Here is a 27,583-nt window from a genome sequence, read left to right on the forward strand (position 1 = left end):
TAGCATTACACACCAGCGTTTTCCCTTGCGGCGGTTGGGGACAGTTGAACCTCTGATGGTGAAAGGAGAGTTTCGAGAAACAAACTTTCTCTGCAAAGATATCGTTTATCCTGTTCGTAGCTATTGAACATAATCGAATATTGGTTGCTTACGGATTACAATCTGATCAATTGTCGTGACGATGCAGCAAAAATGGGCGAGAAGGAAAATCGGGGATCGGCGTAGGGACCACCGTCCGGGTAACGTAATGTGACAAGTTCCAGAAACTTATAGATTGATAATTTGGAAATACAACTGCTCTGGAAAACTCCATCAACGACTGTCGTATTAAAGCCATAGATATGGGCCATCATAGAAAGCGCAAGCATGCGCACTACCGAGAGGGCCAATCATCGGATTCAGCTTCGACAAATGGTTTCGGAATGGGACAGACATTGTCGATGCTGAAGCTGCCAGAGCTTCCCACCTTCAACCTGACGTCTTCTAACCAGGAAATCGTCGACAACTCGAAGCAGTGCGAAAATGATGATGCTACGAGCACGAACGATGTGGCGCAACGGAAGTCGAAGAAACAAAAGGTAGACAAGAAATCGCGACATAATTATCCGACAATTACACATTCTCCTCACTCCCGACTATCTACCAAAGTCAAAATTGGCGACTTGCAGGGACTGGCATTGTATTTGATAGCCGACGGTACAGCGCCGCAATGGGTCTCTGTCAGTCACCATAAGTCCGTAAACAAGGTTGTGACACTTATGGTGCCAGGACTGGAGGCTGGTATGTTCAATGGCGAGATCCCTTTGGGAGCAGGGCCTTCAGAAGTCGCTCCCGGAAAGAGTCTTGAGAAAGTCGAGGAAGGTGGCAGCACAGAGCAGGAAACGGAGGAAGAAGGAAAGAATCAAATCTCATCGTCTCCGGATGATTTCTATCCGGTAGCTCTGAGCTCTGGCAATCTACCCGACCCTCTGAAGCCGCTGGCAGACATGTTTCCTCAGATTTGGCCAATTAAGACACCAGGTGACGACCGTTACTCGCGGATTCACTCGCCTCTACACGCGATGATGCTAGCACAATTACCAAAGGCGAAAGATGAGAAGAACAAGAAGGGACCAAAAGCCCCTAGAGAAGGAAAGTTCTGGGAAAACCAGCGTACGCCGATAACGACCTTTCTCGCCACAGCGGAGGAACTACGAGAAAACGAATATCCCCTACATCCAGCGTTACTGCCGAGCGAGCAAGACCGAGTCGAAGAAGAGGAGCGGCGGAAACGGGCTAAAGAGACGGCAGAAGACGGCTGGGTGGATACAAGAGTGGACAAGTACGAAGATGGTGCCGTACCGGATGAAGATATCCAAAAGGGCAGCCTGACTGAAGGAAGGGAAGTGCTGGCGATGGACTGCGAAATGTGCAGGACAGAGGCCGGTATTGCTCTTACGAGAGTCAGCATTATTGGATGGGATGGTGAAGTCGTCCTCGATGAGTTGGTGAAGCCAGAAAGCCCAATCGTCGACTACCTTACTCCGTAAGTCGAAGCCGTAGCTACCTGCTTGGGGCGTTACGCCAGAAGAATTAGTATACTGACGCATATACAGATACTCTGGTATCACCGAGGCCATGCTGGCTCCAGTAACGACCACGCTCAAAGACATTCAGTCTCGACTCCTAGAAATGTTCCACCCACGTGTTATTCTCGTTGGCCATTCCCTCAACTCTGATCTCGCGGCGCTCAAAATGACGCACCCGTTCATCATTGACACGGCAATTTCATTCCACCACCCACGTGGTCCACCACTAAAATGCTCCCTCAAATGGCTTGCACAAAAGTTTCTCAACCGTGAAATCCAAAAAGGGCACGGCAGCGCCGGGCACAATCCCATCGAGGATGCCCTTGCATGTCTCGACCTCGTTAAGCAAAAATGCGAAAAAGGAGAACGATGGGGCACAAGCGACGCCCGGGGCGAGAGCATTTTTAAGCGGCTCTCGCGGGCACAGCGACCAGATGCACCGCCGAGCCCTGACGGTCGTCCCGGCGCAGCCGTCGACTGGGGCGATCCCAGTCGCAGTTTCGGCGCGTCTGCCAAGGTTTGCATCGGATGCGAAACCGACGAGCAGGTCGTGCAGGGAGTCGGAACCGCAGTCAATGGCGACCCAGACGGCAAGATTGTCTCTGGCGGAGGCGTTGATTTTGTCTTTGCCCGACTGCGCGAGTTAGAGGCTGTCCGGGGCTGGTGGAATAGTGGTCCCATTGCCAAAGCCGCAGCCGCAAGGGTGCTCAAGGAACTTGCAGACCAGGGGGTCGAGATGCCTCAAACTCAACAACACAACCCCGCTTCTCTCTCCTCTTCTACTTCTCCTCCTACGTCAACAATATCTCCTGATGCTCCTCCTCCTATCAATACTTCGACCTCCTCATCATCCCAACACCCCGCACCTGATCTCACGAATTCTACTCCCACATCGTCATCAGCTACCCCTCTTCCATCAAATTGCTCAGCCAATATGTCTTCTCTCACATTAAACCCTGCATCCACATCCGCATCGAACCTCCCCACCACCACCTCTACCGTTCCGAACCAAGACCCTAATACATCTTCTTCTTCTTCCACCACCGAACCCGACCCCTCCATCGAAATCCAAATCACCCCCACCATTCTCGCCGCCGCCGTGCACCGCACCGTCTCGCATATCCGCCAAATATACGACTCCCTGCCCCCTTGCACTGCTTTTATCGTGTACTCCGGAACCGGCGACCCACACGAGGCGTCCCGTCTGCAAGCCCTCCAGCAGCAGTTCAAGCGCGAATTCCAAATCAAGAAGTGGGACCAATTGAGTGTCAAGTGGACAGACACGGAGGAACAGGCGCTTCATCGGGCCGTCCGGAAGGCTCGGGCGGGTATTGGATTTGTGGTTGTAAAGTAGCGAGTGGAGTGCAAAAGCGTGAGCTTAACATCGTCCTGTCCCGTCCTGCGATTTCGGAAGCGACAAGCTTTAAAAAAAGCTTGCTTCGAGGTTAGGAGTTGCAAAGCTTTTTGCTCATTGTAAGTCCAGCAGCGTGTCGGGCGAGTTTAGCAATGTATCGCGAAGTCGTAAGCAAAGACATAACAGAAAATGCTATCACGTTATGTAGAAAAGCAAAATTATAGATCAGAAAGGAGATGTCCGTTTGCCATATATGCTGTATAACAGTAAGGCTGCATCATGCTTTGAGTGGAAAGGTGTATGTACATATACAGCATTATACACTGACGAAAGGATAAGCAAACTTTTTTAACCCAGAAAAAGAGAAGAAAAGAAGCCTCAACGATAAACTAAGACGACCTTCTCCTAATACCAACATTCAAACCAAGCGGCTTTCGCAAGAATCCCTCCCTGGTATGCATTTCAGTCTGATACAATTCAAATTCATAGTTGCGAAAAACAGTTGCCACGATGAGGGCGAGTTCCATTTCTGCGACGTTGCGGCCGACGCAGGCTCGCGGGCCGTGACTGAATGGGACGAAGGCGGCTTTTTGAATGTCCGATATGCTTCCACCGCCAGCTCCACCACTTCCAAGCCACCGGTCAGGCCGAAATTCATCGGCGTCAGGACCCCAGATCTCCTTGGAGTGATGGATGGTGTATGCTGGCACGGACAGGACGGTGCCGGCGGGAAAGTGTTTGCCGAGGATAGTTACCCCGGGACTGCCTGGCGGGACGACTCGAGGTAGGCCGAGACTGGAGGTTGAGTGGATACGAAGGGTTTCGTTGATTACTGCTTTGAGGCTGTTCACTTGTTAACATGGCTGACAAAAGAAAACGCCGAAGGAAATGGACGTAACGGGATGCTTGAAGGAGAGGACCAAGGAGATCGGCGGAGGACCAAGGGATAAGGGGATGACAAACATACTACGGCAAATCCTTGACAGTACTAAACTCCGGAATCCTAACACCACTGGCAATCGCTTCGTCCGATTCGGTTTGCAATTTCTCAACCACACCAGGCGTTTTCAAACACCAAAACAACAGCGCACAAGACGTATTACTCGTCGTATCGCTCCCCGCAATCATCTGGGTGAGCGCCTCGGCCGTTAGTTCCTCTCTGCCCATTGGATTCCCATTCGAATCACGACCCTCCATGAGCCGCGCGAGCAAATCGACTCGATCGGACTTTTGCCCAGCCTGGAGGCGCGCATTGACCCTTGCTACCGCGATCCCAGCCAATTGCTTCACGGCCGCAAGACCGTGGCGGAAGAACGGGTCCGGAGAGTACGGCGCCCATTTCTTCAGCGCGGGCAGGCAGCCTAGTGTTGCTGAGACTTCTCCTCGGCGGTTGAGCACCTGAATGGCTGGCGCATATGTGGGTTCTGCGTCGGGAGTCATGCGTACTTCAGCGATATCTGCGCCTTTGGAAAGCATTCCGAATGGCGCGCCAAACGCAAGGTCCCCGATAATGTCGAATGCAAGATAATTGAACCAGTTGAGTGCGTCGATGGGCGCGTATTTCCCTTGCGAGCCTGTCGCCGTGGTCGTCGTTGTCGTTGATGCGGTGGCACAAATGCGGTCCCATTGTACAAGAAGCTCCTTGAGGTTGTGATGCATGTATTGCTCGAATTGACCTATCACTTTGGCACTAAATGTCCCGGAGACAGTCTTGCGCTTGCGGGTGTGTTCGGCGCGGTCCCGGGTGTTGAACAGCCCGCGGTGGATCGAGACAAAGGCGTCGTAGTATTCGCTTTACCATGTGAGCGCTGAAGGTCCATTGAATTTGCATTTAAAAGGGGAAAGATGAAATCACCTTTTTAGAAAGCCATTGCCGTGCCCATATATGATATTGATGGCATCCACATCCGCAACGGAGACGTGGTGTGGTTGGATGCGCACAAGCGGGCCATATTTCTTATGCGCCTTGTCCACGGCGAGGTAGCGCTTCCCACGGCGGCATTGAAGCAGGAGCCAGAAATTCGTAAAAGCTGCTGCGACCGGACCTGGAATGTCGCGGAGTCCTTGTCGTTGTAGGTAGGGCAAGAGGTAGTATAACACTAGGACAAGGACGAGAGCATAAGGCGTAAAGAGGAACGACAAGATCATGACGCTGAAGCTCGCAATTATGATTTTGCTCCTCTTTCTCCCCTTCTGTTTTGCTTTGTTCTGATAGCAGTTTATTTTGTTGAAAACGTCGACTGCTTCGGAGAGGGTATGATAAACTAGAGGTATTGACGTAAATATTGTTATGTCGTCAATGTTTAGCTCCGCCAGCTGCCCGAGGACCTAGTCCCTTCTTTATCCTCGTGGGCCATTCAGTTCTCAATTGCGTATAGCTGCATTGAAGCCTTTTTTTTGGACTTCAGACCAATGGACATGGTATTTAGCAGCCTCTCCCGGAGAAAACCCGAAGAAAATTCGGATTACAGCGCCCTTCTGATGAATCGTAGATGTTGAAATCCATCTTATCTTAGGGCGAACCTTGCTTGATGGCGTTGTGCTTGCTCGAAAAGGCAAAGTTCAGGGTCCCCAGCTTCCTGTGGGCCCATCATCTTGTCCTCTGGTTTCTTGGTTATTTGATAACTTATTTGCTCCTAAGAAGTTGGAGGGACTGGAACTTGAGCTTAAGAGTTCGATGAATGTTATATTTGATTAATATCTGCAGAAGGGTATGATAGTGATGGTGATGGGCTTGATAGGTTATTGTGGAGAAGGGTAAATACGCCTGTCAAGGGGCTGCTTGTCCTTCAGTTTTTATTCGTCGAGGTATTCTCCTACCTCTCTGACAGCGCAACTTACGTATAGCAAGCAATGTAGCATTTCCATGGCTCAATCCAACACTCGCAAATTTATGAGCGCGTATTTTCTTCATTGGCCATTTCCTGAAACAAAAGGCAAAACATTCTACCTTGGTAGGTAGGATAATTCAAATGAGTCGGATTCTGTTACGTATTGGTTTGTCTTGGGTATATATATTGTGCTAATTGGCAACCAATCACCACCTCGGCTAGACACTAGCCGGCATAGCACAGGGGTAATGCGTTCCACTCGTACTTGATAAATGAGTGTGATGGAAAGATCGCTGGTTCGATTCCAGCTGTCGGCAACTTTTTGCTTTTTTGATCTTCATTTTGGCCGCCCAACTTTCCTATTCAGTCTGGACGTTTTTAACAATGGAGTCTATATGCTATACTTTAGAAATTATTTCGGTCTTGTTCTTACGGGAAGGTAAAATTCATGTTCAATATTATTAACTATCCCAAGGTATACCCTAACCATGACTCCCGGATCAATGATATCGTAAAATCATTTCTATAACAAGAAACAAGAAACAAATAATTCGAGAAACTATGCAGCTAGCGATGGGACAGCTGTCGCTGATGTGCTGGTCGAATTGGATCTATTCCCATCAAAGAGATTCCCTGCCCAATCTTTGGCGCCATGGAGTTTAGCAACAACATAAGCCCACCATTTCTGGATCCGATCTTCTTCTTTTTCCTTGTCGGCTGCGTCATGCCCTTGCGCATTATCATCTGGTGTTGGCGGAGAAGGCAATGCGTTGTTCTGAGAATCATCGTTTTCATCCACAATGGTCGGTCTAGGCGGAAGAATCTCTGGCGTGTCAACACCAATAGACGCGGCTGTGGTAGGTTCTGTTGCAGATGATTCGGTTTTTGAGACAGCGTTGAGGTGACTGGGGCTCACAGTGACCGACATGCTGGAGAAAAGGGTGTTGAGATGAGAGGCAAGGCCGGAGTCAAACCCTAGTGTTGCCGAAGACGCCGGCGGATCATCCGGTGAGTCAAGTCCAGTGGCGTCGTCATCGGAGTGCAAGCCTACGGGCTTCAATGGAAGTCGAAGTGTTCCGTTATTCGGCTGCGGCGTGAGACCGAGGGAGTCGCAGATGATGTTGTAGACTTCGGTGTTTTCTGAATTGAAGAGAAAAAATGGATATGAGCATCTTGTAGAAGAGTAATGAATGATAGTTAAACTTACGGAACACATCCAGACGACTATTCGGCTTATGCGGAAATGACGGGCCTTTCGCAACAAAGATTGCCCTCATAAGAGGATGCTCATGATCGTATCCATGCAGGCCCATAGGATGAAACACTTCACCATTTGCTTTTGCCTTTTCGACATCCATCTCGGCCTTGGTAACAATCGCCCAGCCCGTCTTTGGTACGATCCACAGCGGTGCAATGCGGTCGTTATTTGAAAAATGGTATCGCTCCGGCATGTTCCTGTCTCGCAAATAGACGTCGATATTTGGGTATTCTGCCGCCTTCTCGGATATCTCGTTATACAGCTTTTCGAGATCATGCGGATCTTTGGGCCGGAGACCGTAGAGCGGCCATCCATCAATGTGTTCTAGAAGGTCTGGATCAACCAGATCCTCGAGCTGGATGAGCCGGTCGGTGGACGTTGTAGCCATTCCATGATCGGAAACAACTACAACGTTGACAATATTTGTCAGGTTCCGTTCTTCCAGTCCAACGAAAAGGTCATGCAACATGTCGTCTACGTGAGAGATGGTCCCGCGGATTTCTGTGCTATTAGGACCGTACTTGTGGCCGTCGCGATCCACGATCGGAACGTAAGCGGCGATGAACTGGGGCCGGATCTCGTCGGTGATGCCCTTCGGATCTTGTTCGCCAGGGAGATCGAGGAATCCCAAGACCCGAGATACTTTCCGCGACAGCGCTTCGGAGCCATTATATTTGTCGAGAAAAGCGGGATCGACTCCACCGATGTGGGCCTCGGATCCAGGCCACATATGAATTGCACTTCGAATACCTTGCTTCTCTGCAGTCAACCAAAGTGGCTCCCCTTGCCACCATTTTGGTTGCATGCTCCGCTCGGGATGCACAGACGAGAATTGCTGCTGAATATCCTTGTCCCAAAAGGTGTTTCCTACGACGCCATGGCTTTCAGGGTATAGGCCTGTCACGAGGGTGAAGTGGTTCGGGAAGGTGACGCTGGGGAAGCTGGGCAGCATGTAGCGTGGCGAGATGCCGGTTTCGATGAAAGAGTTGAGGGTGGGCGTGAGGCCACGATTGAGGAAGTCGGCACGGAATCCATCCAAAGAGATCAGTATTGTGGTCGGCGCGAATAATGACGTGCCATTCGATCGCAGCGTCGTAGTGGAAATCATTTTGCGGCCGCTGGATAGTTTGTATGCGAATAGGAGGAAGATAAGAAATAGCACGACAGCTGCAGCATGAAAGATAAGTAGTGTTGTGCGTCGTGTGCGCCGAGGCTATAAAACAGTCAGTATTCGTTCATGTTTATATTATAGTGTGCACGGTATTCCAAAGTGAGGCCGTGTCATGATGAGAATACAATGGGTGTTGGAGCATGGTCATACCCGCTCTTTGTAGACACTGCGGAGTCTCCTCCTGTCAATCTCCGAGGATGATGCGCCCGAGATGTCGGATCCTGTATCTGTCCGAAGTCCCCCCTCTTCCAGTTCAAACATTAATTCCCTGGTGCCATGTTTGCCTTTGCCCGGTCGCCGTGCAGCTCTTCGATCCCGCCTCTTTTGCCGTTTGCGCTCTGATTTTCCGATTCTGACTCTCTCTGGGCCTTGGTTACCACCGCTGAACATGCGTCTAAAGCCTGCGCCAGCACTGCTTCCGCCTGTTAGCAGTCTCTCTCGCTCTTCCTCCTCCTCCAGGACAGAGCGGTCATGTCGAGCAATGTCTCCCGAATCCCGCGCGGCGCTGAGGACATTGTCGTCTTCCGAGTCAGACTCTCGATCGGACAGGGATCGAACAGAGAGCACATCTTCGTCATGGATTCGGGGAGAGAGAAATTGGTGACCCTGAGAGCCTGCAGCCATGGCGTTGCTCTCCTTGGATTTATCGGAATAAATAGACCGGAGGGACGGCGGCGGCAAGGTGATGCAACGGAAGATGTCAAGGTCGGCCGCCCGCCTAGTTGGTCGGTTGAATTATCTAAATTTGTCTTTTCAAAGCATCGCAGAGGTGCTGTAGCAGTTGCTATCTAGAGACGATACTAATTTCATTGGCCGGGGAATGGACAGGATAGAGATCAAGTCCAAAACTGGGGTTGAATGGGTATTCGACTGTCCCTCGCAGCAGAATGGCGTTGTCATCAACCAAGCGAGTTGGAATGCAATGGATCGAATCGTCCACATATTCTAAACATTTGATCTCACCCATGATGAATGCTTTTGTCTGAATTCTAATCTGATCTATAGACACAAAAAATAGTTAAACGATGATTTAATGCAGTCAGTCTATCGACAATATGAAGAGAAGGAGATTATCCATTGAGCTGCATCTGGAATGTCAATTGACCATTTAGTCGCTCAAGTGGAGCCAATCAGTGTTGTTATCAATACCGGGGACTGTCAGATCACTTCATTGATATTTAATTGACTTGCAGAGAGAGCTAAGTGAGTTATAACCCAAAAGGAGAGTGCGATCATGTTAGGAATGGGCCATCCAGATTAATAAAGTGATAGACCGTCCCCAGCAATCCCCTTTCTTTTCAACGCCAACTTTCTCCAATCAGTTTCTATCCATTTGTTCTCAGATCCACGGCTTGAAAATAACCGTCTATTTCCTCTCTGTTGCTCTATCTAGCACGACTGCAATTCATAATTACACTCGACCTTGAATGATCTCAATAATTATCGTCACTCGATTGCTATGATTGCTATGCGCGAGTATTCGGTCATTTGATTATTCGGAATCGGGCTATGACCTGATTGACTTTCATTGGTGCTACATGTGACAATGCTCTGATTGTCCTGCATTGCATGTCTCATTGCAGGGCCATTTGTCTACTTTTAGACTTTGATATGAAACTGACGGATTCAAAGGTAAGTGTGTGACTGTCCCTGAAAGTTTTAAGAACACGATGTGATCCATGACTTGGTTGCCCTTTTTGATTCGCTCTCTAGTCTAAAGTTTCGTCTACGATTTCATTATCAATTCACTCAGGCTCCTTACCTCTTGGCAATTTCTAATTTGTCATGCTCATCTGATTAATTTCGAATACAGTAATAGTCGCAACTGTCGACTTGTCTCTTTATACATTTACCCTTCATTTACATTTCAAACGACTGTTTCCTTTGTTTCCTTACGAAACATGGCCGAAGTTGAGGAGAGGCCGCGACAGACACCATCAACAGATCTAAATCACGGTGCGAACGGGGTGATAGCCACCGAAACCACCACGCGCGTCTCGTCAACAGCGTCAACACCTCCACGATCCAAACAATCACCTACTGCTCCATCAACACCACCTGCCCCTAATTACCCAGAAATTCTGCGCAAATTACCAGAGAATTTGCGCAAATTCTTTGTGAGATGTTATTGTGCGACATGTTCTGTGCAATTTGGCACGGTGTTCAATGCATGGAAAAGGGTCAACGACAGCTACTTTATCCCGCGGCACCCATTTGTGCATGATATTGCCCAATTTGCCACCGCTGGTGAGCCCAGGGCAGCACACACAGGTGGTGAACTGGAGGGTTGGTACGTATTTCTGCACGAGGAATCGCTTCCCCCCTTTCTACACATGAAATGCAAAGGCACCGTGCTGTCCGCACCCGATAAGGCGAAACTTTCACTAACTGTGAAATCACGATAGTACAATTCAACCTTTGAGTTGCTTTTCGTGCGACTCTATTTTTGCTGTCAAATGTCTTGAAGCCCCTGACAACAAATCACAATACCAGTATGTCTAGTGCTTCGAGAGCCTAATTCTTAGCTTGAACAGAAATTAATTCTCGATGACCAGGGGTTGTTTGTTGTTCAAGGTCACACGCATGTCAATTTTTTGCGAAGTGACCGAAAAGCCTGTGGCACCTAATGTGGTGGAAGAGTTGCAGGCCCAACCCGATGGCAGTGACCGATTCTCGCCAGTCGACAGTGCGGGGACTGAAAGACAGCCCAATACGGTTGAATCGCCGAAGCACTATTTACCATACGATCCAGTCGCCTCGGTTGGAAATTCTGAAGAGAATGATTCTAACAATACAGGAGACCACATTAGTCGCGAAGCATCTGAGCTAAATGTTGAGGCCGACAAATCTAACGAGTCCGAAGAAGACGGGGAGCCCGAGGAATTTGAAGAAATTGAACAGACGCAGGTGCGAGAGCGGTCAGAGCCGGCCGAGGAAAGCGATGTCATTCATCGCTTGCAGGCAATATCTGTGTACACCATGGAAACCCTCACGAAACAAAAGGGGGATATCGATCGCATTTCTGGTGTTCTGGATAATGTACAATCCGAAATGCGAAATGTGAGGCTTCTCATAGAAGAAGTGCGCCGGGAACAGCAGACGCGACCGATGCCTCCACCGCCCCCTGCACAACCTGAAGGCCTTCCCATCGAGACTTTGGAGATTTTCACCGAGAACATGACCAGGATTGGACAGAAGGCGAACGAAGTTGAAGGACTCAAATTGCAAATAGAGCTCATGAAACAGCGGATTAAACGAATCGAGCGAATATCATCTACTCCCGTACCACAGTTTACCGGCGAGCCATATCCCTTAATATCTCCATCTGTTGCGCGTGACGAGTTCCTTTCTGGTTCGAGAGTGAATGGACTTGAACTCAGTCAGACACCTGCCCTAAATCCGAGAACACCAGGACTCCCTGCAGAAGTAAACAATCAAGCAATTGCAGAACCGTTTACTCCAGCTGGCGACGACCAGGGTCAATCCACCCGCAGCGTGCGAAGACTAAGCTCCAAGAGAGAATTGTCTGCAATGGCCGATCCGACACTAGATTCTGCTCGAAAACGATTACGTTCTGCGACACGTCAAGGAGGCATTCCTGTCGGAGAAGCAGAGCAAGTCAGGAATGTTGAGGCTGAAGCACTGATTCAACCCGTCAACGGAAACCACACTCTCTCGGTCCCCGATGTCTTGACTCCTCAGGCGACAGATGTTGTTTCCCATAGTATTGCTTCCGGTGAAGCACAAGGTCAAGCTATGGCCTCTCCTGCCACCACCGGCCGCCGGCGGGGAGGCGCCCGACGAGGAAGAGGCCGTCGTCGGTATGTATCCGACCCGTTTGTCCGGACCAATGGCGAGGATACAGAGTGGACTGGGTTCGACGACACCGCAAACGCCGACACCGCAAAGGCCGACACCCCAACTATTCATCGGAGATCCTCGACACGCGGAGGGCGCGGAAGCCGACGAGGAGGCGCAACGACCTTGAATGGATCGCACACTTTGCCCCGCATTCGGCATTCTCTTGGAGCTGTTGAACCTGGTGCAGTAATCCTTTCGAATGGCGTACGACTTACAAAGAAGGGACTGCCAGATATGCGTGGGGAGGCGGTGCGTCGCCGGCATGCGCAGAGAAAGTTGGAGCGTGAACAGGAGGAGCTGGCTGCTCGGGAACGACGACTAGCAGGGGCTTCTGGCATTGAAGAGACTATCGCAGTGGGCAAGCCCCCTCTCGCGCCCAAAAATGAGCCTGCTTCAACTTATACGAATGGGGCGGAAGCTGGCCAAGGGGCATCTGCGCAGCAGCCCTCGCGTCACTCCGTGCTCATGGCTAAGATTTTCCCCGAAGGGTTCGAGGCACAGCGTCGTCGCCAACATCTGGCGTCGCAACTCTTCCCCTCTCCGGCCCTCGAGACACGCCGTGCAGAATCGGCTGCTGTTGCCGCGGCAAGCTCTATGGCACGGGAGGCGGCCAGTGCAATCACTGCTGGTAATCTCGGTCATGGTCGTGAACGGGAGACTGAAGGGCAAGCTGAACAGGCTATGCAAGCAGATTAAAGACTACGAAAGCAATCTTGACGCGGGGACCTGTACCTTTTGCCTCGGGTTTCGGATTATCAATTTGTGGCTTCACTTCTCCATCATAGCGATTTATACTTTATGTGTCAGCGAAAGCACAAGAATTGATTGAGCATAGTCTTCTTGACAATTATCTAGAGATGAACACAGCTCTTACAAACAAAACACCTTTTAAGGCAGTGAATGGTTTTAATAGTAGCATGTTCTACCGCTGTGTAATAAGCCAGGTGAGGATATCCATGTGCATCAACAGAATCATTATGGTCACGCGAGCTGCTCTATCTTCACCGAGAGTGCAACTCGAAACGAATATCCCCGCCAGGAACGCAATGTCATCGGTCAGTTCATGTTTGGGGAAGTAACAAGAGGAAGAAAAAAAACCGCCTGATAATCGTATGAAGATTACCTATCTTTTACTGGTATTTGTTACGAACAGCCGCAGCCCGAATTTTTATTTCTTTTGCATTGGACAAGAGCGCTAGGACTCCGACGAAATCAAGCCGCTTGTCTTTCGCACCTTTTCTTTTTTCGTTCCTTCCTTTCCTAGAGCTCCGCAAGAAGATACCCATTTTATTCCACCTCAACTACAATTTAACGCCCAACCGCACTTCTAAATCAACAATCCAGAAAACCCAAAAATGAAGCGCAAGGCCGACGATACCAAAGCTCTCAATGGAGCCAATGGCGGTCCGCTGCCCAAAAAGCGCGTCATTGACGACGAGACGGCGAGGAAGAATTTCCGAAACGGACTCTTCGATGAGAAGGTCCTGCAAGATTATACCAAGCAATACGCCAACTCATCGCCGTATGTTGTGTTCTAATTCCTCGGCTCCCCATAGAATATCCTCTTCTTTCCGGAGTCCTTATCCGTCATGACAGGACCATGTGCTAAGTAGACGATTCAACAGATACAAGCACGGCGTCATATCCGATCTCATCCAACCTGAACTCCTCCGGCGCGTGCGCAACGAAATTCAAGAAAATGTGTCCTTTACGCCCAAAGAGACGGACATTTACAAGATCCACCAATCTGGAGATCTAGCCAACCTTGACGGTCTCGACGACTCGTCGCTCAAGCTTCTTCCCAGCCTTTTAGAGCTGCGCGAATCGCTGTATTCATCCGCTTTCCGATCCTACCTCTCGCGACTGACAGGCTCTGGCCCATTGAGTGGCCAAAAGACGGATATGGCCATCAATGTGTACACTCCCGGGTGCCACTTGCTCTGCCATGACGACGTCATTGGCAGTCGGCGCATCAGTTACATTCTCTACCTTACAGACCCGGATCACCCATGGAAGGCCGAATGGGGTGGAGCGCTACAAATGTTCCCTACGGAGAAACATGTTGACGAGGATGGCACCGAGACTCGGACTCCTCTGCCGGACTACGATCTTAAGATCCCCCCTGCATTCAGCCAATTGAGTTTCTTCGTGGTCCAGCCCGGCCAGAGTTTCCACGATGTCGAAGAAGTGTACCCCAAGCCCGAAGGCGACGAAGAAGATGACGGCGGCCGCATCCGCATGGCAATCAGTGGATGGTTCCATATCCCCCAGGAGGGCGAGGAAGGGTTCATCCCCGGTCTGGAGCAGCAGCTTGCTGAAAAGAGCAGTCTGGTGCAATTGTCTAAGAAGGCGGATAAATTCGATTATCCCAAGGAAATCATCCGATCATATGCAGATGCAGCGCAAACCGAAAAGGCCGAGAAAGAAGCCAAGCGCCAGGCTGAAGCCGCGGACAAGGGCAAAGGAAAAGGCAAAAAGGCTCAAGCGGACGAAGACGAAGACGAAGATGACGTCGACGACGAGCTCACGGAAAAGGAACTCGACTTTCTCCTCAAGTTCCTTGCGCCCACCTATCTCACTCCCGACACTCTGGAGGAACTCTCCGAGCTTTTCGCCGAAGAGTCCTCCCTCCGACTCGATAAGTTTTTGTCCAACAAATTCTCCGCCCGTCTGCGCGAGTACATTGAGGCCGAAGAGAAGAAGACGCTTCCTGAACAGTCCAAGGATATTGAGACTCAAACGCCGTGGAAGGTCGCCCGCCCGCCGCACAAGCATCGCTTCTTGTACCAGCAGCAGGCAAAGCCCTCGGAAGGCGGCACTTCTTCTTCCGCCTCTGCCCGTTCCCCTATCAACGAGCTCCTCGAAGACCTCCTCCCTTCTCACGCCTTTAAGAAATGGCTCGGCATGGCAACTGGTCTCGAACCCGAAACCTACGGCGTCCTTGCCCGCCGCTTCCGCCGCGGCCTCGATTACACCCTCGCCACGGACTATCAGCAGGATAGAGCACGATTGGAAGTCACGCTGGACATGACGCCCACGCCGGGATGGGGAGACGACGAAGCCAGCCCGACGAATGCAGTCGAGGATGGAAAGGAGGCTCAAGGTGCGGGTGCGGGTGAAGCCGAAACCGCCGAGTCTTCCAAGGACAATGCGCCTTCCAAGAAGGAGGAGGAGGAGAACGACGACGACGACGAGAATGAGGAGAAGGATGGTGACGACGCTGCAGCACACGCACCTGAGCCCGAAATCGGCGGCTACGAAGTCTACATGGCAGGCGACGACGATGCTGCGGGCGATGACCCGGCCGTGTATCGTGCCGCAGGCGGACCTGATGGCGATGACGAAGACGATGGCGTCCTCTTCAGCCAGCCTGCCGGCTGGAATCGCCTCAGCATTGTCCTCCGAGACACGGGTGTGCTCAAGTTTGTCAAGTACGTGAGTCGTGCCGCAAGAGGAGACCGTTGGGATATCTCGGGCATGTTTAGCGTTAAGGACGAAGATGGTGATGATGATGATGATGATGATGAGGAGGAGGACGGAGAAGAAGGTGGTGATGAGGAGTAGAATGTGACTTTGATAGAAAAAAGTATTGAGTTGACCATAGAGCGTTGGGTTTCTTCTTTTTGTTTGCTTTCACTTTGGGAGTCTAGTGTCAATTACTCTACCCTGTTGAATCTTAATCCGGAAAAAAAGGCATCAAGGAAAATAAAAAGGATATCTTTCGAAATACATATGCACCAAACTCTGATCTATAATGTAATCTATCGCCCGTCTATCCATAGGATCTATAGCCCTCTTTTCCCTCTTTTCCACCATTGACCTGCGCATCCGCTGTCGCTGTCGCTGTCGCTGTGCTTCTATCCCGCAACACAGTCCTCATGACCTCGACCAGTCTGCGCTCCGCCTCGTCTGAAATCTGATAATGCACAACCAACCTCCCGCCTCCTCGCAGCGTGAGACCGTGCTTCTCCCCCTGCGCTACCAGCTCCTCAACACTCACACCAGACTTGTCCAGATCAAGCCAGACCATATTCGTTTCCACCTTTTTGCCGGCCTCCAGCGTCCCGCCTAGCCCTTCCCAAGCCCGCGCGATGCGTTTCGCTCGCGCGTGCGTGCCTTGCAGTTTCCCGCCCTCGCCGCGCGGACCTTTGCCGAATGTCTCGTCGACGGCGACGCGGGCGGCGGCTGTCAGAATACCCGCTTGGCGGATCCCCCCGCCCATGGCCTTGCGGAACCACCGCGCCCGCTTGATGAAGTCGGCGCGCCCGACGAGCATGCTGCCTACGGGCGCGCCCAGGCCCTTGGAGAAACAGAGCGAGATGCTGTCGAACAGGCGCGTGAAGTCGTTGATTCCGGGGGTTGGGGCGGGGGGAGGGACTCCATCACGAGCGGTAGTGGCCGCCGCCTCCTGGTTGATTGCTGCGGCGGCTTCCCAGAGTCTTGCGCCATCGAGATGCAGTTTGATTCCATGCTGTCTTGCGAATGCCGAGATGCGCTGCATTTCTGCCACGGGCATGATCCCCCCTCCCAAGGTGTTCTCGAGACTGATTACTCGTGTGGGACAGGAGTGGATTTCGTCCCCTAGGACGACGTGCCGCTTGATGTCTTCCAGGGTTAGATAGGACCCGTTGGAAGGGACAATGCCCTCGAGCATAGCGCCGCTGAGAAATGCCGCGGTGCCGCATTCCCAGCGCAATATGTGTGCCCGGTGGTCGCAGAGCACGCTGTGCGGAGGCTGCGTGAGGTGGGTCCGTAATGCGAGCTGGTTGCCCATCGTCCCGGACATGACGAATAGCCCGGCCTCGTGCTCGCAGAGCTGGGCAATGGACGATTCGAGAGAGTTGGTGGTCGCGTCTTCCCGGTATACGTCGTCTTGTAAAGTGGCGCGGGAGATGGCGTGGAGCATGGACGCAGTGGGTGTGGTGAGCGTGTCGCCTGCGGATGAGAGGGAACGGGTGTAAGTTTTAGAAGCATTGGATGGAGGAAAGGAAAAAGGAAAAGGGAGAAGAAGAGGAGAAGAGAGGAAAAGTAGGTGAAGGAGTTACACATACTGCGAAAATCAAACTCGGCGGCACTGGGCTGAGCCCATGTGTTGCTCTTGTCGGGTGAGGTTACGCTCGACATTGTGCCTTTCGTAGATGTAGTTTTGGTATCTGTTGTCCTTTGTGCTGCAGGAGATGAGGTCGAAGAAGAGGACGATGGAGATGTGGTCCCTGTGGATTGTTGTTGTGGTGTCGATGTGGTATGAATTGAGCAGCGGTGATAGGGTTCATACGAGTATGTTATTGACGTACGATAGAAACGAGACGGTGTTCTCGAGGTTTGAATCCACAAAAGAGGTGACTGAGATGAAGATGGAGACTGCTGAGGGGAATTATGCAATCGACCGTGACTCGGAATTTGTTGTTGTTGTCGTTGTTGTTTTCGTCCTCCAATCTGACCAACCCCGGAAATTACACCGCGACTCCGGAGATAAGAAGGCGGGGAATGACTGACTTTGCGCAGGAAACTAGGGGCGGACGGGATTCCTATAGGAATAAGTTCACATGTCTTTTTAGGAAATCAGTAGATAAACACAATTGACCACGTACTGCTAGATGTTATTGTGCCCATCTCATTAAACGTTCAATTGAGAGCTCATCAAGGCGGATGATGCGCGGGGTAAGGATGTGTTGTGGGTCCGACGGCGATAAAGGGAAAAGGACACTGATACCGATTGACCTGGTTAAGCGATAGTTAAACCTTAATTGCGACGGTTAGAGAATTGCAGCACTCCTCGGGGGAGCACATTAGCTAAATTCAAGTCGGACTATCCGTAAACATGGCTTGGAGGTGGCGTGAAATTTCCCAGGTCGCACATCACTAGCGGGATGCTATTCATCAGAAATAAACCAAGAAAGGTCTCAGCATCACAAAGATTATTAATACTAAACTACGGAGGGGATCCTCCACTAAAAGTACAATTCTACAGCCCAACAGTGTCAATACTGCACTGCAAATGAAAACAACAAGGCGGGATAAAGGAGATAACAGAAGAAACACCTTAAGAAATGAACATCGACAACAAAAAAGCAGAGAGAATCTTTGGAAAGCCAGAAAACAAAACGGCGATACAGTCCAGGGAAATGCAAACCCAGTCATACCTATAGTATGGTACTGGAACGAAACGAGCATATCAAAGTTCATATACCGTTCTGCAAGAAGCAAGAAGCGCAAAATAAAAGCGTCAGAATTGAAAAACCCAATCCATTAGCTTTGACTGTATTGTCTTTTGAAATTGAAATCATATCGAGGACCTGAATAACACTCGAGCAAGAGTGGCAAACCACAATGACCACATGACGGACGAGGAGAGTATGACTTGAAAAGGTAGCGGGACGATAGATAGGCGAAAAAAAAATGCAACTCCGTTTCCTAGCCATGAAATGCAGGACTTTAGAAATACCATTAACCACAAGCAATCCATGGAATCTAGAAGACAACAAAGAAGAAGAAGGAGGAGGAGAAGAAGAAGAAGAAGAAGAAGAAGAAGAAGGTGAAGCACCATCCGGGTAATCCCAAGGCTATGAAAAACCACCCAATGAGACGAGGCAAGACGGCAAAGAAAGAAAAACGACTAAGAAAAAAAAGCGACGAGCAGTAACATAGAGTGCGACGAGAAGAGAGGGGGAAATATTTCTCAGTCGTAGTGGGTATCTCGAGCACAAAGCACACTTTCTTATTTTTGATTCCTCTTCTTCTTCCGACTTTCCCACATGCGCGCAACACCGCAAACCACCAGAACCCCAGCAGCAATCCACGAAATATTTGTTTCTTTCTCCATTAGAAGTATCCCATGACAAATCCTCCAAGAGACCCGCGCACGTGAAGTCCGAAATGAAGAACACCACCTCCTAAACCCGAAATGAAAACAACCAATTCATAATGCAACTCTTTTGAAATCTAGAGCAGTGAAGGGGGAGAATCTAGCCCCTGAAGTTGATAATAAAAGTCCAATGGAGCAAGAGATGAAGCGTCATAAGCAACAGTATTGAGGAGAATCGCGACCTTATTTCCTTGGTGGGAGGAAGCTTTTGCAACATAAACTCCCAATCATATGATTGACATTAGGAAAAGTCTGTCAGAGGCGGTCGCTGCTGTACTGCACGCCTTGCATAGAGGACGACAAGTGGGGGGCATGACTCGAGGAATGACGAGCGGGTGAATTGGAGGGAGCCGGCCCGCCAAGCGGAGGCAAAACGGTACGGCCGGGCTGCGAGTTAGGATTGCCAAAGGAGGAGGAAGTTGGCTGATATGAAGGCGTAGGGGGGACGCCGAAATGGGAGATTTGTTGTTGCAAGTGCTGCACCGACTCGCGCAGACGCTCGTTTTCTAGACGAACATCCTTGAAGTGCTCTTCTGACTGGCGAAACTGAAAGAGGTACTCTTTCGACTCATGCTGAGAGCGGTCAAGAGAGGTCTCGAGTTGTTTGATATACTCCGTGGCTGTTAACAGGGCATTAATTAGTTACAATGTCATTGGGTGAAACACATATGTTGTTGACGTTCCATACCCTTGGTCAGGATTTCCCATTTGCTAGACTTGGCGCCTTGGTGAGACGGCAGCTGAAGACGCAGTTCTTCAAAAAGATCTTTCATCTCGCTTCGTCGCTTACGTTCGGCCAATTTATGGCTATTTCGAAGCTCTGGCGTTCGACTGTAGGGGGAAGGGGTACCGCCATGACCACCACCAACCAGGTCGCTGACTTGACGATGCTGTAACCGATGATGATGTACGCCCGGTAGCGGCTCTGAAGGGTGGATATCAGCATCGGCTGCACAAGCCAATCTTCCCAGAAAAAAAAAATCAGGCAATAACAGACTTACCATCGTCGAATCTCCTCTGGCCGGGGGGCATGCGAGAATCGTTCGTATAAATGCTACTGGTGATTGATGTGGCGTAGCTATCCCGTCGAGTTAAAGAAGAACGATCCCCGTCATCGCTTTCCGATGAGCGCCCGGTCACCGCCGGATCTGGGAAGGCATACGAGAAACCCTTGGTGGGATTCTCGGCGTTCGGGTTCGCGATGCCATACTCGGCCCGGGGATTTGCACTGATTGGAGGAGCGATTCGAGTTCTCATCCGGCCCTCGCTGCCATGAGGTCCAAGCGGAGAGAGCTGCTGCTGACTTGACAGCCGAGGAATGCTGATGCCATTTCGTCCTTGGTCATTAAGGATGCCTCGTTCACGCTGCAGATTTGAGACCAGAGATGCTTGCGACGCATTGTTGCTTGTAGCGTATGGAGATGATGGGGTGATGGCGAGTTGGTTCATGCCAGAATTGACACGGCTGTCCACGCTACTCCGACGTGATTCTTGCGGTGAAAATTCCATGCTACCTCGCTGCTGTGCATCATAAGGCTGTGTTAGAGAGGGTAAGCCTGAGTGTACCTGCTCCGAAGGCGGTCCTTGTGATGGAGATTGCTGTCGCACTGATGGAGGAACTCCGGCAGAGAGATTACCAGAGTAGGGTGATCGGTCCCCTTGACCAGAGGTGCTTCGGATGGGGGAGGGGCGTGAGTTGAGGGGTGGTAATTGGAAGCCGCTGGCGCCATTGGAAACAATTGAAGAATCTAGCTCATTGCATGCCCAAGTCAGTAATGGTAATTCGACAGCGTAGAGTGTCTTCCAAATCATCTAAGCGCAAGGCTCCAAGTGCAAGGACAGGTCTGTATGTCCAAGGGCAGTGAGTGGGCTTGCACGGCATATGACCAATCATCATTCGCCTGTTTTCCCCAGTGAACCACGCTTGGACCCATTGCATGGACCCCCTCGCAGCAAGCCTCAGGTGAACCGTGACCCAAAGAAGATTCATTCTTCAGGGTCACAAAATGCGGGACCTGAAACTTGTATAGGGCAATTCTTGAGCATGCAGAACTTACGTTTGCTGGGGGATTGAAGTGACCAGTTCCCAGAATCACGGCCATTTGCATCATTAGTATACGTGGGTGAATCTCCGGGGTGGCCACGAGCAGAGATGCCAGCTGTCAGGTCATTGATTCCCGGTAGCTGAGTGTGTATCTGAGGAGCCGAGTGCATCGTAACATCCAAGGAGCCGTGAGGCGGCATCCTTGCCGTAGGGTTCTCCATGATCGTGTGCTATCCAGACTGTGTGCTCCGGTCAGAAACAACCCAGAAAAGAAGGCGTTGAAGGTGGATAGGGAAAGTGTGAGTGAAGAGTGAGATGAAAGCTCACCTCGCCAAACGTACCTCGTGATAGATATTCACCACAACCTAAAGAGTATGCTTGGCTGCGCCCTGGTTTATGTAATTGGCAAGAAAGCTTTGACAAGTTTGTTGGGCACCGTGTCAAATCCAGATGAATCAAAACGGCGAGGGAAAGAATCGGAGTCTCCGAGGGCGAGTTCAGAGGTCACAAGAGAAATTGATTTCGAGTGGTTTCCAAAGCTGTCGGTCTGGCTGTATCGAAAACAGAAGCTGCGATGGAGTTCCAATGGTTCCTCAATTGAACAAAGAAGCTTCGCTCGTGACAAGTATTCAACGTTTGGTATTATTCGGTATTATTCGATCGTGATGAGAATGCGTTCGCCGTGCAGACACAACGTGGATTGAACAGCGTCGGTGCAGCTGGGAGAGTGATGGCGGCGTGCAACGTGGATGCGATATGTCAAGGTGCTAAACTAGACGGAGGGTAGGAGCTTCGAACAGGTATGTACTCGATGTGGAATATTGCTGTTGGTCAGAGCTGGACCTGAACCTCACGGGTACCCCGAAAATGATGTCCACGACTGTCCGCAACGGGTGTTAGAGGATAGACTGATGACGCTAGAGAACTCGGGTCGTGGGAGAGCACCACGAAACCCTAGGCGTTTTCTTCGCCGGCGACGGAAATAGGCAATGTCGATGTGGCCTCTTCAAAGGAGGCGAAAAGGACAGAAGATGACAATTAGGACTGCTGAAGCAGATCAGTCCCACGCCAGGCAGCCCGTGATAGGGGTGAACCACCTAAACGTGTCGCGGTCACGCCGGGTGCTTGCTGTTGTATGCGGACTCAGAGAGTGATGATGGCGGGTACGCGAAAGGAGAAGTCACAACGAGGAGGGCAGGAAAGGCAAAGCCCGTTGGAGCTGAAATCTTCCCGTCGAGCACGTTCGAGCTATGTTGGGTTTGGAATCGGGAGGCCTACGGAGCGGCGGGGTGGACCGGCCTTTGGCCCGTCGACGATCTCGAGGTTGGCCGGAAGAGGCAACGTCGCGGAGAGCGAACGAAAGAGGGTGTGAAGATGGTTTTTGGTTACCACGCTTCTATTCTCACGGGAAAGGCAGCCTATTTTGCAAATCTCCAGTTCTCCCTGTGCAGGAAGAGATCCAATCACGCGCGCGCGCAGCGATTGTAGGAGATTGCGAGGCACCAGGGCAAGGAGACGACAGTTGTGGGGGGTGGTAGTAGAATATCAGGAACGACCTTATTTTGTTTGCTGGGCACGGGAGATCGAGAAAGGAATATTGCAGGAGGAGCGGTCGAAGAATTGGACAGAGGTTAGGGAGGGCAACGGTCGGTTCAGGCAACAAGAAGAAAATTGTATGTGTGTGGATTAATCCAACATCTTCTTGTGTTGCCAAATCTGGAAGAGGACGAGGCTTTCGCGCGCAATCGCCCAAATTGGGGGAACGCGAAATGTGAGTTGGAGGGAGTGCCAGTATATCGAGCTGGTCTGGCTGCACCAGCGTTCCGTCAGTGCCGTGAAGGCGTGTGTACAGTGATGGAAAAGGCGGATGTGGGTGGATTTCCCAGTTGGGGAGAGAAAGAGAGAAAGAGAGAGAGAGAGAGAGAGAGAGAGGTCGAGTCGAGGACACAGGGAAGGGTGGTGGGCTCGGATGGGGATGGTGAGAGGGAGTGTGTGCGTGAAAGTGAGTCTAGAGGGCCCTCCCCTTGGTGGTGGTCTTCCTCACTTTTTCCTCTGTTCTGTCCTGTCTGAAACCCCCGAACTTTTGGGGTTTAGGCAGGGCGAGGGACTTCAGTTTAGGTTCTGATCACTAACTCAACTACAAGTGCCCTCTCATTGGGCATATGCAACTTTTTTCTTTACGACTTGGAACCTTTTGTGCTTGTCCTCGACGCCCGTCTCATCTCTGGGTACCACCTCTCAATTGTGCTTTTGTTCGCCGTTGGCTGGTAAACCGGTCCAAAGAGCACCGTGGGACGCTCCTTGATCATTGCACCCGGCACTTTACTGGAACTGGTTTCATGGACTAAACTGTTGCGAGGAGACGTGCCCGTCCAAGGGCGCTAGAAAATGGAACCCTTGGAAGCTTTTTGGGACGATTCGCGCCTGACATAGGAGAGTATTTGGCCCAAAAAGGCCAAAATGGGTCAAACGGGTCGTCCCTCGAAGTCACACGAACTCATCTGGTCGCGCGGATCGGTGGTACCCCCTTGCCTATGCATCCAGCCAACCGGTCATTTTTCTGATTTGATCGGAGTCTCATTGCTGTGAGCATGATCAACGCGACTAAACCTTCCCGCAGGACCAGTGTCGTTGCCTACGGCGCTATTATGTTATCTAATGGATGCACACTGCAAGAACAGGAGCTGGGTGTATGGGAACGGCCATGATTCAATCAGATGGCTATTGTATTTTGTGGGATGTAATTGGGACGATGAATGACTCGCATCTTGGTTTTTTTAATGGGCGCACAGCTTGGTGCCAAGAGAACCGTCAAGAAGAGAGAGAGAGAAAAAAAGGACGGATTCTATCATCCGGGAGCTGCCTATTATTGCCTCCACACGCCCCTCCTCCCATTGGAACCACTGATGTCTCTCGTCTTTTTTGGCGCAAGAATTTACTGATTGTCTTTGTTTAATTTCCCATTGCGCCTAAAGGATGACGCCGTTCTGATTCATCACTGATGAAATTTCTTCTTCCCTTCATCACCGTGGAAATTCGATGCCCTTTTGACCAGTTTCTCCTTTCGGGTTGCTTTTTGTTTTTGTCTCCCCAGAAGCTTTTCGTCACTTTTCTAACTTTGCTGTCAGAAGTGATGAAGCTTGGCCTGGTTGCAAGTATATCCTTGTCATGCCAGCCTGGCCCGAACTAACCGCCGGGGAGAAGATAGGCTTCAGGCAAGGTATATTTTTTTTTTCTGCTTGTGGGCTGGGGATCCTGTCATTGAACCGGGGGCCCGTAGCGACAACTTTTCCGTTCGCATCGCCTCGGTGGCCTTTCTCTCAATCGCACCAAACGCCGCGATTTAGCTTTCCTATACATTTGCTGTCACGTGCTTAATCTGGCTTCTTTGCTGCTGCGTCTTATGCTTTTTTCCCTCGCGCGAGGAAATCGCTCCCTTGGTTTCCTCTTTTTTTTTTAACTGCTATTCTGGAGATCCTGCTCTTATGCCATGTGTGAGTGTGTCAGTGTGTGAGTGCGTGTGACGAGCCCCTTGTTCATGGCATCATCGCCTACAGCGACGATGTGACCGGGGTATGAGATCCGAAAATGCTCGCCACAATGACCTCGAACCAGCTCCGCCATGCGAGGGCAGAGAGACCAATGGGCCCGCGTGCACAAAAAAGGTACAATACCGGGAAGGCACTGACGTTTTAAGAAAGGAATGTACAAAAGAAAGTGCTGAACTGCACCGCTGATTTGACGTCGCCTCGTTTGCAAGCCCCCTCACTTTTTTTGCTCATCCATCTACGTGTTTGCTGGCTACCTTGTCTGGGAAAGCGACGGTTTAGAGGCGGCGCTCGGCTTGGAGAGCCCTGGTTTTCGACCAGGGCGGGCCGACCATACCATGGATGCATGCCCTGGGTTCGCCGAGGACTCGTGGCGAGCGTCGGTGGCTGTTTGGTTCACGTGGGCCTCGCTGGGATTCGCGTTCAGAATCTCTTACAGGGGGGCCATGACTTGTCGGGGGGGCAGGTCCTATAACGGGGCAAATGATGATCTGCCAATGTGCAAACCCCCCTGCTTCCCTTGGTCCTAGAGTCCGATCTCCAAGGTAAAAACTGGGGCTTGAGAGTGCCAGAAAGGCACCCACGCAAAGTCTCTACCAATTCTTACGTACACAGAAGTACTGATAGAGGCAAAAAAGGCAGAGACACAACACACAAGCTACTTGCCGTCTTGCCCTGACTTGAAAGAATCCTAGAAGCAACCTAAGTTAAACACCAACGGGCGCTATTGGACCAGACCAACTTTCAACGGAGCAACCACGGGGATCTTGTTGCGGCAGCTCGCTTGACAGCAAGCAGTATGGTGGGTGCATCCGTTTCGCCTTCGACCGAGCGGACGCTGGGCAGGTAAAAAAAATTCGAAGGCGCGAGGGCGTCTCTTTGTTCTCCCTTTTCTCCCCAACGGCCTACTTCTCGTGGATAATTAGACGATAGGCCAGCCCCCCTCTCTTTGGGTGCGGGTGTCAGGCGTAATGGTGCGAGGTGATGTCTTTGGGGACGAGGAGATTCGCAAAGTCGCCTCTACCCGACGACCAGGTACTGCTCCTCTTTGACGCTTGACGGCCCGAGGTGGCAAAGTCACTCGAATCCCAACTTTGATCGGTTTTAGGGCAACCTCTGATTCCGGTACACGGCACCTTTGAGATACTTTCCTTTCTTCGTGATTTGTTACCCATGGAGCGGCTCACGCTTTGGACCCTGGAGAAAAGATCCATCGATGACATCGAGCTGTGCTGTCAAAGTGGGGGGGGGGAGAATGATGAAGACTCTCTGGACCTTAACCCCTCAACATACCCCTCGTCATAATCGCCCCTTTCTTGCATGGGACAAGACGACCAGGGGGCTGCGTGCTTTCAATCTGTGAAATCACTTCATGATCAATCAATGAGTTAGCAACGTGCATGTGTACGACGCCGCCGTCGTCGACTTCCGACAGTCAGGTACACGTTTGAAAATGAGAAAAAAGAAGTGCTGTCGTGCAGGTGCTGTGGCTTTCATTATGGGGAACTGACTCGACGCTGAAAAATCGTGTTCGCAAGGTCGAGGGGCCAATAATTGGGGCTGTCCTGCGACTCTCCTGATTCGTGCATCGATGCTCATTGAAATCGCGGTCGAGTGTGGCAGTCCCTTGCAGCGATCGCTTGGCGGAGAGAGAGAGAGAGAAAGAGAGAAAGAGAGCGGTGTCTGTGTCTTGTGTCTGTGTCCACGCAACTCTCTTTGCCATGTTGACGCGCGCCGATCGGGGTAAGACTTGCCCCGGAAAATCCTCTTGCTCTAATTTGTGGTCACACATAACTGGCTTTTTTAGACCCGTGGAAGAGCGCATAAGCTCTGCAATGTGAGCATGGGGGTTCGCAATGTTCCCCTCGACTATCGTAGTAGAATGCGGGATGAGGGGGGAAGTTTGGCCGCCTGGCGTGGCCGACAGGATCAATACAGTAGATGCAAGAGTGCAACAAGCAGTCGCGACGACCTGCCCTTTCTTTTTTTTTTTATCCTCTCTTTGGTCCAACTTTTTGACCCTGCATGTCTTGCGCGGAGTACTCATCGTGGTACTCGTTGATTCAGTCTTTTTGGGCGTGGAGGCGACTTTGATGCCCTATCATCCTCTTTATTCGCAGCACGACCTTCACCTCACGGACGTTTTTGAAGCTGCACAAACGAAAGAACTCCCAGCCACAAAATTGCAGTAAATTATTGACTGTCGCCAAATGGAAAATTGAGAACTATCGGATTAGAGAGAGGTCTTTGATGAGACCGAAAAATACATACACGCATACCGAGTACTCACACCGCCTCCCGCACGTCCTCTGAAATCTCTGGACGATGCATCCCCAAGCTTTTCCAGGAGCGTATCGGCGCCGGCGCCAACGCCCAGCCCCAGTGCAGTCGTCCCCAGTGCAGTCCCAGGATCCAACTAAAGTTACCTACCTACTGTGTGATACAGTCACTACACTACAATACTCTTGTGGCACGTCAAATTGAACCCAACCCCCCGTCTCCAGTCTTGTTTTTTTTTTTTTCTCCTCTCCTCTCCTTGCCTTTTTACCCCTTCTCCTTTTTTGCTTTCCGCCCCCGGACTCGGCGATAACCGAACTTGTGCAACTACATTTTGTGACCCTGAATTCACCATGCCAGATGCCATATCCGGCCAGATCCTGGGAACCTAAGGTAGGTAGAGATCTTCCCTTCCCCGCAAGGCCCCGCCGTTTCCATGACAATGGATATGGACCACTCGTATGTTGTTGTGCTGGTTTTTTTTTGGGGGGGCTGTATTGTTATCCTCATTTTCTTAGACTATCTTGTTATCCTCTTTTTTGGACTATATTGTTATAACTCGTTGTTTTGGTCTATCTTGTTATACTCGTTTTCATTTGGACTATCTTGTATACTGCACAGTATCGGTGTATAAGTTGAATGAGGATTTACCGCCGTAGCGTATCCGTACTACGTACACCGTACACGGTACACCGCCTTTGTCGTCCTCGATCGTTGTCGATCGTTCTTGGTCGTCCCTGGTAGTCCTTGTTCGTCCTTGGGTCATGGACGGACTCACGTCCCTTGACGCCGTTTCAACTTTATAT

The 27,583-nt window shown here is 50.9% G+C and overlaps 9 protein-coding genes and 1 non-coding gene across 10 annotated transcripts; 5 read left to right on the forward strand and 5 right to left on the reverse strand.

The window, feature by feature from the left end:
• Window positions 1-341: 341 nt before the first annotated feature.
• On the forward strand, window positions 342-2,922 carry L228DRAFT_238219 (hypothetical protein; the record flags this gene model as incomplete). Its single annotated transcript, XM_018331017.1, has 2 exons — window positions 342-1,525; window positions 1,596-2,922. The coding sequence occupies 2 exons, from the start codon at window positions 342-344 to the stop codon at window positions 2,920-2,922; spliced, it is 2,511 nt and encodes an 836-aa protein (XP_018189241.1).
• L228DRAFT_122365 (putative P450 monooxygenase) lies at window positions 2,917-5,381 on the reverse strand. Its single transcript, XM_018329005.1, has 3 exons — window positions 4,778-5,381; window positions 3,890-4,714; window positions 2,917-3,765 (listed from the first exon to the last, which is right to left on the reverse strand). The coding sequence occupies exons 1-3, from the start codon at window positions 5,068-5,070 to the stop codon at window positions 3,312-3,314; spliced, it is 1,572 nt and encodes a 523-aa protein (XP_018189242.1). The 5' UTR covers window positions 5,071-5,381; the 3' UTR covers window positions 2,917-3,311.
• A 600-nt stretch (window positions 5,382-5,981) lies between these two features.
• Window positions 5,982-6,070, forward strand: L228DRAFT_t60. The gene has a single exon. It is a non-coding gene; the product is annotated as a tRNA-Thr (tRNA).
• Window positions 6,071-6,185: 115 nt separating this feature from the next.
• Window positions 6,186-9,172, reverse strand: L228DRAFT_219885 (Phosphodiest-domain-containing protein). Its single transcript, XM_018330231.1, has 3 exons — window positions 8,333-9,172; window positions 6,961-8,224; window positions 6,186-6,893 (listed from the first exon to the last, which is right to left on the reverse strand). Exons 1-3 carry the CDS (start codon window positions 8,804-8,806, stop codon window positions 6,313-6,315), a joined length of 2,319 nt encoding a protein of 772 aa, XP_018189243.1. The 5' UTR covers window positions 8,807-9,172; the 3' UTR covers window positions 6,186-6,312.
• A 911-nt stretch (window positions 9,173-10,083) lies between these two features.
• Window positions 10,084-12,739, forward strand: L228DRAFT_238222 (hypothetical protein; the record flags this gene model as incomplete). The annotated part of the gene is made up of 3 exons (XM_018331018.1): window positions 10,084-10,472; window positions 10,588-10,674; window positions 10,738-12,739. The coding sequence occupies 3 exons, from the start codon at window positions 10,084-10,086 to the stop codon at window positions 12,737-12,739; spliced, it is 2,478 nt and encodes an 825-aa protein (XP_018189244.1).
• Window positions 12,740-13,260: 521 nt separating this feature from the next.
• Window positions 13,261-15,711, forward strand: L228DRAFT_122460 (hypothetical protein). The gene is made up of 2 exons (XM_018329006.1): window positions 13,261-13,565; window positions 13,669-15,711. The coding sequence occupies exons 1-2, from the start codon at window positions 13,399-13,401 to the stop codon at window positions 15,605-15,607; spliced, it is 2,106 nt and encodes a 701-aa protein (XP_018189245.1). The 5' UTR covers window positions 13,261-13,398; the 3' UTR covers window positions 15,608-15,711.
• A 104-nt stretch (window positions 15,712-15,815) lies between these two features.
• On the reverse strand, window positions 15,816-17,167 carry L228DRAFT_252999 (hypothetical protein; the record flags this gene model as incomplete). The annotated part of the gene is made up of 2 exons (XM_018333722.1): window positions 15,816-16,978; window positions 17,095-17,167. 2 exons carry the CDS (start codon window positions 17,165-17,167, stop codon window positions 15,816-15,818), a joined length of 1,236 nt encoding a protein of 411 aa, XP_018189246.1.
• L228DRAFT_246532 (hypothetical protein) lies at window positions 17,101-17,560 on the forward strand. Its single transcript, XM_018332439.1, has one exon. It carries the CDS (start codon window positions 17,221-17,223, stop codon window positions 17,536-17,538), a length of 318 nt encoding a protein of 105 aa, XP_018189247.1. The 5' UTR covers window positions 17,101-17,220; the 3' UTR covers window positions 17,539-17,560.
• Window positions 17,561-19,163: 1,603 nt separating this feature from the next.
• Window positions 19,164-21,173, reverse strand: L228DRAFT_238225 (HLH-domain-containing protein; the record flags this gene model as incomplete). The annotated part of the gene is made up of 4 exons (XM_018331019.1): window positions 19,164-19,528; window positions 19,597-19,833; window positions 19,910-20,656; window positions 20,966-21,173. 4 exons carry the CDS (start codon window positions 21,171-21,173, stop codon window positions 19,164-19,166), a joined length of 1,557 nt encoding a protein of 518 aa, XP_018189248.1.
• A 4,697-nt stretch (window positions 21,174-25,870) lies between these two features.
• L228DRAFT_122543 (hypothetical protein) lies at window positions 25,871-26,731 on the reverse strand. Its single transcript, XM_018329008.1, has one exon. The coding sequence runs from the start codon at window positions 26,545-26,547 to the stop codon at window positions 25,936-25,938; it is 612 nt and encodes a 203-aa protein (XP_018189249.1). The 5' UTR covers window positions 26,548-26,731; the 3' UTR covers window positions 25,871-25,935.
• Window positions 26,732-27,583: the final 852 nt, after the last annotated feature.

This window comes from Xylona heveae, assembly GCF_001619985.1.
Source record: "Xylona heveae TC161 unplaced genomic scaffold L228scaffold_4, whole genome shotgun sequence".
NCBI lineage: Eukaryota > Fungi > Ascomycota > Xylonomycetes > Xylonales > Xylonaceae > Xylona > Xylona heveae.

Coding starts and splice junctions, on each gene's coding strand:
- L228DRAFT_219885 (XM_018330231.1), bottom strand. CDS start 8,806: ATGGCTGCAGGCTCTCAGGGTCACCAATTTCTCTCTCCCCGAATCCAT. Junction 8,225..8,332: donor GCAGTGTCTACAAAGAGCGG/GTATGACCATGC, acceptor ACTGTTTTATAG/CCTCGGCGCACACGACGCAC. Junction 6,894..6,960: donor TAGTCGTCTGGATGTGTTCC/GTAAGTTTAACT, acceptor TCTTCAATTCAG/AAAACACCGAAGTCTACAAC.
- L228DRAFT_246532 (XM_018332439.1), top strand. CDS start 17,221: ATGAGGTCGAAGAAGAGGACGATGGAGATGTGGTCCCTGTGGATTGTT.
- L228DRAFT_122543 (XM_018329008.1), bottom strand. CDS start 26,547: ATGAGTACTCCGCGCAAGACATGCAGGGTCAAAAAGTTGGACCAAAGA.
- L228DRAFT_122365 (XM_018329005.1), bottom strand. CDS start 5,070: ATGATCTTGTCGTTCCTCTTTACGCCTTATGCTCTCGTCCTTGTCCTA. Junction 4,715..4,777: donor GGCAATGGCTTTCTAAAAAG/GTGATTTCATCT, acceptor CACATGGTAAAG/CGAATACTACGACGCCTTTG. Junction 3,766..3,889: donor ACTGTCAAGGATTTGCCGTA/GTATGTTTGTCA, acceptor ACAAGTGAACAG/CCTCAAAGCAGTAATCAACG.
- L228DRAFT_122460 (XM_018329006.1), top strand. CDS start 13,399: ATGAAGCGCAAGGCCGACGATACCAAAGCTCTCAATGGAGCCAATGGC. Junction 13,566..13,668: donor CAATACGCCAACTCATCGCC/GTATGTTGTGTT, acceptor ACGATTCAACAG/ATACAAGCACGGCGTCATAT.